The 9801-nt window shown below is 42.9% G+C and overlaps 1 protein-coding gene across 2 annotated transcripts; it reads left to right on the forward strand.

Moving 5' to 3' along the window:
* The first annotated feature begins 1557 nt into the window (after nt 1–1557).
* NUDT11 (nudix hydrolase 11) lies at nt 1558–7816 on the forward strand. 2 transcript variants are annotated; one of them, XM_082376030.1, is made up of 2 exons: nt 1558–2461; nt 6579–7816. In XM_082376030.1, exon 1 carries the CDS (start codon nt 1922–1924, stop codon nt 2414–2416), a length of 495 nt encoding a protein of 164 aa, XP_082232156.1. In that variant the 5' UTR covers nt 1558–1921; the 3' UTR covers nt 2417–2461; nt 6579–7816. The 2 variants fall into 2 exon arrangements, with proteins under 2 accessions (XP_082232156.1, XP_082232157.1); XM_082376031.1 differs by having other exon boundaries at nt 1558–2415.
* The last annotated feature ends 1985 nt before the right edge of the window (nt 7817–9801 follow it).

Here is a 9801-nt window from a genome sequence, read left to right on the forward strand (position 1 = left end):
CAGTTCCCCAGCCAGGGATCCAACCCGTGCCCCCTGCATTGAAGCGCAGAGTCTTAACCACTTGGCCACCAGGGAAGTCCTCCTAGTTTGTTTTTAATCATGGTATGTTGCCTTCCTCCAAATGATCCATATATCGGTAAAGTATGGTCATTAGCACTAGTATCGCTATTGGTTGAGGTCATTCTCTTCATTTCTCCATTTTATCGTTTTCTTCATACAGTTTTATTATATTATGCCCATATATTGTTGTCATATTATGCTCTAGATCTTGAGGGTAGTCTTGCCACCAGGAACAGAATCATTTTTATGAGCTATTTGGATATACACGGCGTGGAACAGACCCTGGCAAGCTGAACTAACTTGTTATTTAAAAACCGGACTGTATGTTTCATAACCATTTTCCACATACCTTTCCGATTCAATTTCCCCTTGATGAATGGATTATTTCACTGGAAAAGTGAGTTGTTGTGATCCTGCTTGCCTGATGCCAGCAGAGGGTCTGTGGGTGAGAGAGAGACAAAGATGCCTAAGTTGCAATAAGGCAAAAGGGAGGGGATATCAGAGGTCTTCTCCATAGGTTCCTGTGAGAGCAGGGAAACGATAAGAAAAAATACAAAGGAGGGGGAAGGCTTTAGGTTGTTACATCTGGGGCTGTGGGAGGGCCACTTCTTGGCCAAGGAGGCAGGATGACCAGACAGAGGTGAGAGAGCACCAAGTGGCCTTGCTGGAGTCCCAGGCCAGGAGGCTCCTAAAACTCAAAATGCAAAATATGAAGGGATTGCCAGAGGCACGTTTCCCAAAGCCTCAACCAGTACTTCTCAATGAGAAAGAGAGCCAAGGGTGGAGTGCGTGGAGGGGAGAGATGCCTGGGATTTAATAAAACACTGCTTTGGGTGGTTCTCCAGCTGTTGGGTGAACATGACCCAAAGTGCAAAGGTCTGAACCAAGTAGGTGAGGAGTTTACTGCTGAGGAAACCGAGGACCAGAGGTTAGGTAAGATGTCAATAGGGGTTCAAGAAAAGTGTTCACTTATGGGCTGTGCCAAGATGCCTGGCAAGGTGAAGAACCTGTTGAAGAAACAAAACTGCATGATATGACTCAGCAAAGATTAGGTACTGTTTTGTCAAGAATACCGAGGATCGTCTTGACAAAACCGGGGCCTTCCTGTAAGTAAGCCGGTACTCTACCTTATGGGTGATGACGAGGACCATACGCACTTACTTGACCGTCCGTCCTGTGTGTAAAACGACTGCGTGTGTGTTGCCTGCAACCTGGTGGGGAGGGTGAGGAGAAACGTCCGACCGCGCCACAGCCACGTCGGGCTCGAAGGCACACGTGGAGGCAAGCTTGGCCCAAGTCACAAGGCGGTGCATTTCACCCCGGGGGACGGAGATTCCCAGCCCGGAGGTGCGGGGCGCCTGCGCAGTGCGCCCCAGGCGCCGCGCGCTGCGGGAGCCGCGAGACCCCCGCCCCACGCCCTCCGACGGGAACGCGCACGTGCCCGGGGACGCGGACGCGTCCGCGAATGCGCCTCACCTCGCTCAACCCCGGCCCCGGCCCCGGCGGCTGAGGAGGGAGAGACGGGGACGCGCACCGGAGACGCCGGTGGGCTCCGCGCAGAGTGGCGGGCTCCGGGGCGGAGGCGGGGATGGGGGCGGTGGCGGCGGCGCCTCCTCCACTCAGGCGTCTGCGCCCGGGACCCCCCGGCCGCGCGGGGGGAAGGACCGACTGACGTACCTCGCGCGCCCCCGCCTCCGTCCCCGCCCCCGCCTCATCTTCCCCGAGCTCCCGGGGCTCGCGGGCTGAGACGCCTCTCTCTCACCGCCCCTCGCCGCGGCCCTTTCTCTCCGCGGCACCTCGGAGTCCCTCGGCCCGGTGGCGGCGGCAGCGGGGACCCGAGCAGCGGCGAGCGGCCTCGAGGATGAAGTGCAAACCGAACCAGACGCGGACCTACGACCCGGAGGGGTTCAAGAAGCGGGCGGCGTGCCTGTGCTTCCGGAGCGAGCGCGAGGACGAGGTGCTGTTAGTGAGTAGCAGTCGGTACCCGGACCGCTGGATCGTGCCGGGCGGGGGCGTGGAGCCCGAGGAGGAGCCGGGCGGTGCTGCCGTCCGCGAGGTGTACGAAGAGGCGGGAGTCAAGGGGAAGTTAGGCCGGCTCCTGGGCGTTTTCGAGCAGAACCAAGATCGCAAGCACAGAACGTACGTGTATGTACTGACTGTCACTGAGATTCTGGAGGATTGGGAAGATTCGGTTAGCATTGGGAGGAAGCGAGAGTGGTTCAAAATCGAAGATGCGATCAAGGTTCTCCAGTGCCACAAGCCCGTGCATGCCGAATATCTGCAAAAACTAAAGCTGGGCGGTTCCCCAACCAGTGGAAACTCCATGGCCCCGTCCCTGCCAGAGAGCGATTCCTAGTATGTACCGCTCCTGCACAGACTCTTGCTTTCCACCTACCTGACAGTAAATAGTGCCCGGAGCACCCCTGGTGCCGTGTGCGGTCTCACCGGGAGGAGGGAGGCTTCTTTTGTTTCCTTGGCAGACCTCTGAATCACGCTTGCAAACTGTCTCAGTTGCCAGGCACTGTTTTCAGACATTTTGCACGTTTTTCAGATGCTTTCAGAATCGCTTCTTGGTAGCACTGTAACACATTTTCGGAAAGCCAAAGCCACATGGTATTTTTTGGTTTGTTTGTTTTGTTTGTTTGTCTTTTATAAAGGTGCCTTAACTGCTGACCCAGTCTTTGGGGGGCGGGTGTGTGTGTGTGTGTACACGTGTATACGTGTTGTGGTTTTTGTTTTTGTTTATTTTACAGTTCACACGTGTGTGTGTGTCCGTATGTGTCTGCGTCTGTCTGTGTGTGTATGTGCACTTTTGGTACCAGTCTTGTGGTTTTTTCTGTAGTGAAGGCCTTTAAAATCTGATCACCTTGGTTGTGTGGCAATTTCATTAATTTTTCCTCCTAAGTTGTTTTCTCATTCACAGCATTAGCCCTTGTCAGCAAGCCCTTCTGTGATGGGAATTGGTTTGAAGGACCAGTGTTGAATTTCAGAGAAGTATTTAAGAATTTTTTTTTTTTGGCTGCGTTGGGTCTTCGTTGCTGCGTGCGGGCTTTCTCTGGTTGCAGCGAGCGGGGGCTACTCTTGGTTGCGGTGCGTGGGCTTCTCATTGCGGTGGCTTCTCTTGTTGCGGAGCACGGGCTCTAGCCGTGCGGGCTTCAGTAGTTGTGGCACGCAGGCTCAGTAGTTGTGGCTCGTGGGCTCTAGAGCGCAGGCTCAGTAGTTGTGGCACACGGGCTTAGTTGCTCCGCGGCATGTGGGATCTTTCTGGACCAGGGATCAAACCTGTGTCCCCTGCATTGGCAGGCGGATTCTTAACCACTCCACCACCAGGGAAATTTTACATCATGTGCTCTTTCCACACTGAACAATAATTTTATCTTGAGATATGTGATCTAATTTGCCCTTTTCAGAAACTGCTTAATTCATATGTAGATAATTCGATTTTCAGAACATTTTCACAACTGGTAGTTTTTTACTTCTTACTTGAAATGGCCATTTCCCATTTAGCCTGAATGTAGCTTAGCAAAATATTATTTTATAGAGTAAACGCCCTCTCGGGAAGGTATTGTTATGTACATATCCTGATATGTACATATTATGAAAACTGTATTCCGAGTGTGATTTAGCCTGCTCAACTTCCAACTCCCATTGCTCCTTTCTCAGTGCCCTAGAACAACATGGTTCTCTCAATACAAATTAGTCTTTGAAAGAAAGTCCGCATATTTGAATTTGTGATAGTCCACTTAAACTTGTCTGAATACCAGTAGCCAAAGGACTAGAATATTATATGGTAATTACATCCCAGTTGAGTGAGTTAGCTTTCTTGATATTCAGCTGCTACAGACTTCTCAAACTGTTAGGATGCCTGGCCGATCTCTCCTAAAGATTTAGGATAAAGGTTTTGTGTCACATGACAGACTTTTTTGGGTGCCAAGTTAAAAGCGCTTACGTTTGCTTCAGTACTTGCTTGAAATCAGGGATCCTATCTAAAGTGCATAGGTCTCTTTTGGAACTACCTTTATTCCCCTAGCCATAGTAAGTAGGTAGAGTAAAGCCTACTTCATGAAGTGGGTACTGGTACGTAGAAAGATCATTTTTAATTTTTAGGGCAACCTAGAATGTGTCATATTTCTTAATCATTATTGATAGATATTTTGTGTCAGTCAACTAACTTTTGGGGGGGTCACTGTTAATGCACTCTGTATTAAAAAATTTTGAAAGTTTAGAAACTTGGAACTCTTGATCTTTTCTCAAGAAGGTTGAGGGAAAGCCTACTTTGTGAAAAGAGTATGGGTGGGGGATGTCTTTCTATATATAACGTTTAACATCTTAAAAATATTCTACAGATCAATAATAATATAAGTGGATAATAACTGTAATTTAAACACTTTTTTCTCCTACAAATCAACCTTTTAAAATGAACACAATCACTGGTAGAATTGAATATCACTACGTTTTCTTTTTCAACTTTGGTGCCAATTTTTAAAATAAGATCTTTGCTATATAGAAATATGTCTAAATAAAGTACGTATTGTAATTGACAAAACTAATGTTGCCAAAGGAATGAGTAGAGAACGAACAGCTTTTAAAAACAAATTATATGATTTCATATTCGAAATTATGTAGAATTATCAAATATGTGTTTCAAAAATATATTTTTGTACAGAAAGATATCTTATTTTTTAAATAAACTTTCTAAATCCCACAAGTTGATGTTTCCTATTCTAACAATCCAAATCAATGAATGATATTCTCAGTAACCTGAAATTTTTCAAAGTATACAGTAACAGCATGAAATTGGATTATTGTTTTATGACCATTTCATATATAATACTGCCTCCATCTAAAATGTTGCTACAAGCACCTGGGAGGTTTAACTTGTACATGGCATCCTTAGAGATAATAATGCACCATCTTGTTTTGACTTTTCAACTTGTATTTGACAAATGTGAAAAGTACAGTGTTGATGTTAATCAACTCTTGTTAGCCTGCAGATATTTGCTGTATTTAATTCTGAAAGATTTGTATTGAGTTCTATCACTTGCTAGGATTATCTTCAGTTCCCAGTTATCTTCAATTTATGCGATCTGTAAGATTCCTTTCATTTCTAAATTGCAAAAGAACATTTTACGGTTATCACACTTTAAGCTTTCAAATTCACATGGGCAGTTCTTGCTATGCTTTCGGAGTTCAGTCAAGAAAAAGTTAAATGAAAGAACCTAAAAAGCCTTTCATTTTAAAAGAGAAATCCAAAGAATTCAGCTTAAAACAGTTGACACAGAGGTAACAAACCAAATGGTATCTAGTTAACCTCCATCCTCCAAGAACTTGATCCATCAACAGTTGGAATTTTCTTCCTACAGTCATTACATAGCACCCATGCATTATTTATAAGATTATTACACTAAAAATGTACAGATGAATCTTTTCAAATCATTCCCTCCAGAAAGGAAACAGTGCATTGATCAAAGATAATTAAGACTTTCAGACATGAGGTAGAAATTTGTTTCCAGCATATTTTTTAAAGACTAGGTTTTTCCCCCCAAACTGGGCAAGTGCCTTAACAAAAGTTTTAAGAAGACATGTTGGAGTAAAGGTAATATTGATATGTTTGATATATCGTTTCCCTGGATGCCCAATATATTATATTTTCTAAGAAACCTGTTTTGCTGATCAGATCACTGTTGAAAGAAGTAACTCTGAAAGGGATGGGAGTGGCTATAAATATTTTGAATTCTGTTGTATGGTTTAATTTTAAAAGAACTATAAATATTTCAACATTTTTGTGTTTAGAAACATCAAATAAATATTGATGTGTGTGTGCGTGCACACGGGCTCACACGCGTGTAAGCAACAGGAATAGGCAGCTTCTAAAGTACTAGCAACATTAGAGGGCCCTTCTGGGACAGATGGGTAAAGGGTTCTGAAGCTGGAGCTGCTCCTCTCACTTCCCTTTAGGTGGAAGAAAGAGCGATTCCTCCATCAATAGTTGTTAACTGGGAAAAGGAAGGTGAAAATGCTGCTTTAAGCCTATAGTACTAACAACTGGCCAGAGTTTTCTTTTTCAGGGTTCCTTTTGTGGAAGCACCAAGCAAAACAGGAAATATTTTCAGCATCGTTCTAGTATTGTAATCATCTTTCTGATTGACTGTTTGGCCTGTTAGACTATGAACTCTTTGAGGACTAGGACTCAGCCTGAATCCTGCCCATATCCTCAGAGCCTAGAACAGTGGCTAAAATTTGGAGACATCTGTCATTGATCCACAGATTAGAAATGTCTACTACTAGTGTTTTCTATAACACTGTAATACTAGTGTATTGATTTCTTAGCTTTATATTTTAACTAGGACAATCTGTTATTCCTTAGGCTCTCATGTTGCCTTATAGTGGAACTGCATTAGATAATTCACTGAAGGCTTTTCCAATAAAAAGTGGTTGATGAACCATACTTCAGTAAATATTTGTTGACTAGAGGAATTGATGAACCAATAAAACTATTAATGAGATTTTTTTTTTAGGTGAATGGCATAGATGTTGTTCAGATTTACTTTGAAAGAATCAAGTATGTGAACCCTATGATGAATGGAATTGTGAAGACAGGTGAGCTCTTTCACACTCCCAAGGACACAGCTCGTCCTATCCTTTTGGACACTTCCTCCCTGTTTATTACAATGACTACTCTCCAGGTTGTTGCACTACTACTATATCTGTACAGACTTCTAATTTGGCACCTATGGCCTTTTTTGTGCTTTTATGATTATATGTCAGTATTTCCCACCAGGTTATGTGACCTTGAGTGCAAAGACCTTATTTCCTTCGTCTTTTTTTATATATCTAGCATATAAGACATCACTAGAAATATGGTAGACATCACTGAAGGTTTGTCTAAAAAATTAATATTTTGTAATGACACTGAGTGGTAAAGCATTTACCTTCTAATCTGCTGTTAGTACAGCAAATGCTGTCTGTTTAGCTTATATGTGGCTTTTATACATCAGGTGTCACACAGGTGTTTAAAGGCAGTTGTGAGATATTAGAAAGCAAAAATTCTTACTCATATGTCTATGTCATCCCAGACATTATTTGCCTGCTAATGGCAGTACACTACACTACCTATGAAAAAATATATTTCATATTTTTTAACCTAAATCTGACTGTGCCTCTAGTCATAACTCCTGATCTGTAGAAAATACAGGGAACAGAGAAACATTACTCTACATCACAGAGATGATATGAGCAGAATCCAGACTACAGGAAACTACAGGACAAATGACCTAGTACCGTCAGTAAATGATTGCCAGAATGAAATGGAGGATGAACCTATAGATTAAAAGAGATTTAAGAGACTTAACCAGTTGTAATATATGGATCTTTTTCCAGTTGTAATATATGGATCTTTTTTAGATCCTGATTTGACTAAACTGTAAAATAAATACATTTTGAGACAATCTGGATAATTTGAAACTTGACTTGATATTTGATATTAGTTGGAATAATAGTATTGTGGTTATGTTGAAAGTAAGAGTCCTTATCTTTAAGCGATACAGTCTCAACTATTTACAGTTGAAATGATGTCTGGAATTTGCTTCAGAATAATAAGTCTGGATGTTAATTGTGTTGGAGATATTGATGAAACAAGACTGGCCTTGACTTGATAATTGTTGAAGCTGGGTGATGGTTAAATGATGGTTCATTATATATGTTTCTCTCCACGTTTGTATATTTGACATTTTCCATAATAAAAAGTTAACAAAAAGTTATCAGAATTCTTATTAAAGCTAATATTTGAGGCATTGAGAAGAAGAAAAATTTTAGATTGTTTAGTAAATGTTGGCTCTGGGGTGCCATTTCTGGCCCAAGAGGTCAAATGCCCAAAAAGAGAGGGGCAACATACCCTGGAATAGTTAGTGTTTCCCTTGCTACAGACCATTGTTAGGAGTTTTATTCTCAATTTGGCCCATGGAAATAGGAAGAGTTAAATTTTTATTTATGTCTGTTGGAAAATGGGAATGGATCCTCATGTTCTCTCTTTTTTTTAACGTCTTTATTGGAGTATAATTGCTTTACAATGGTGTGTTAGCTTCTGCTTTATAACAAAGTGAATCAGTTATACATATACATATGTTCCCCTATCTCTTCCCTCTTGCATCTCCCTCCCTCCCTCCCTCCCACCCTCCCTATCCCATCCCTCTAGGTGGTCACAAACCACCGAGCTGATCTACCTGTGCTATGTGGTTGCTTCCCCACTAGCTATCTGTTTTACGTTTGGTAGTGTATATATGTCCATGCCACTCTCTCACTTTGTCACCTCTCACCCCTCCCCCTCCCCATATCCTCAAGTCCATTCTCTAGTAGGGCTGTGTCTTTATTCCCGTCTTGCCGCTAGGTTCTTCGTGACCTTTTTTTTTTCCCTTAGATTCCATATATATGTGTTAACATACTGTATTTGTTTTTCTCTTTCTGACTTACTGCACTCTGTATGACAGACTCTAACTCCATCCACCTCACTACAAATAACTCAATTTCCTTTCTTTTTATGGCTGAGTAATATTCCATTAGCAAGATTTTTGACAACACTTAAGTCCAGTTCATATCAATGTGAAAATCAAAGGGATGAAGTCTCCAGGGAGCAAATTTATGGAATTATAAAAATCCACAAAATGCTTTTTTTGAATAGTTTTTTAGAAGAATAATGGCTGTAGAATGTGTTAGTTACACATTCATTAATTTTAAAGTTATACTTGAAGGTAGGTGACACAGGAAAGTAAGTAGTTAACATTCTTGACTGCAGTGAACCATTTTGTGTTTCACAGACTGCAGATATTCCTTCAGTTTTGAATGTGCTTAGAATTCTGTAAAGGCTAAAACCTTCTAGGTCAGAGTTAATGAAGCTGTACTGAAATCAACAAACATAGGGTCTGTCCTGACTTATTTTGTGGGTCAAGGAGCAGCAGGCAGAAAGTGAGAACAACATTGGAGGTCCCTTCCAGGGAAGATAAACACCTTCATAAGTGTGAAGGGACTTCCCTGGTGGCACGGTGGTTAAGAATCCGCCTGCCAATGCAGGGGACACGGGTTCGAGCCCTGGTCCGGGAAGATCCCACATGCCGCGGAGCAACTAAGCCCGTGCGGCGCAACTACTGAGCATGTGCTCTAGAGCCCGTGAGCCACAACTGCTGAGCCTGTGTGCCACAACTACTGAAGCCTGTGCGCCTAGAGCCCATGCTCCGTGACAAGAGAAGCCACTGCAATGAGAAGCCCAGGCACCGCAATGAAGAGTAGCCCCCCCTCACTGCAACCAAAGAAAGACTGCACACAGCAACAAAGACCCAATACAGCCAAAAATAAATAAAATAAATAAATTCATAAGTGTGAAGGGCTGTGAAGATGAAGCTGCCCATTCTACTCCTTACTGTCCTCTAGGTTGTGTTCCAATCACAAGAGCAAGCAGTTCCCCCAGAAACAACTGTTTCCTGGAAGAGAGGAGATGAAAGGTTTGCCTCAGAGCCCTTTACTGCTCACAGCTGGGCAGAGCTTTCACTTTCAAGGTTCCCCTGTTAGAAGGAACAGAAAAATTACAAAAAGTTTTTCATTCATCTTTTCCTGGAAGTTTTTTCCTAACTTGAGTTTACTCTGATTTTAGCAGATTTTTTTAATTTGGAGGCAAACAGAGCTAGGGGAATAGAATGGTAGGTGATGGTTGTAATTACAACAAATAGTGGTTTAGAGTCCAACAGGCCA

This window comes from Balaenoptera borealis (genome assembly GCF_965194805.1).
Source record: "Balaenoptera borealis genome assembly, chromosome: X".
Taxonomy (NCBI): domain Eukaryota; kingdom Metazoa; phylum Chordata; class Mammalia; order Artiodactyla; family Balaenopteridae; genus Balaenoptera; species Balaenoptera borealis.

What these genes read in the sequence shown, in the direction of transcription:
- NUDT11 (XM_082376030.1), top strand. Translation starts at nt 1,922, where the DNA reads ATGAAGTGCAAACCGAACCAGACGCGGACCTACGACCCGGAGGGGTTC.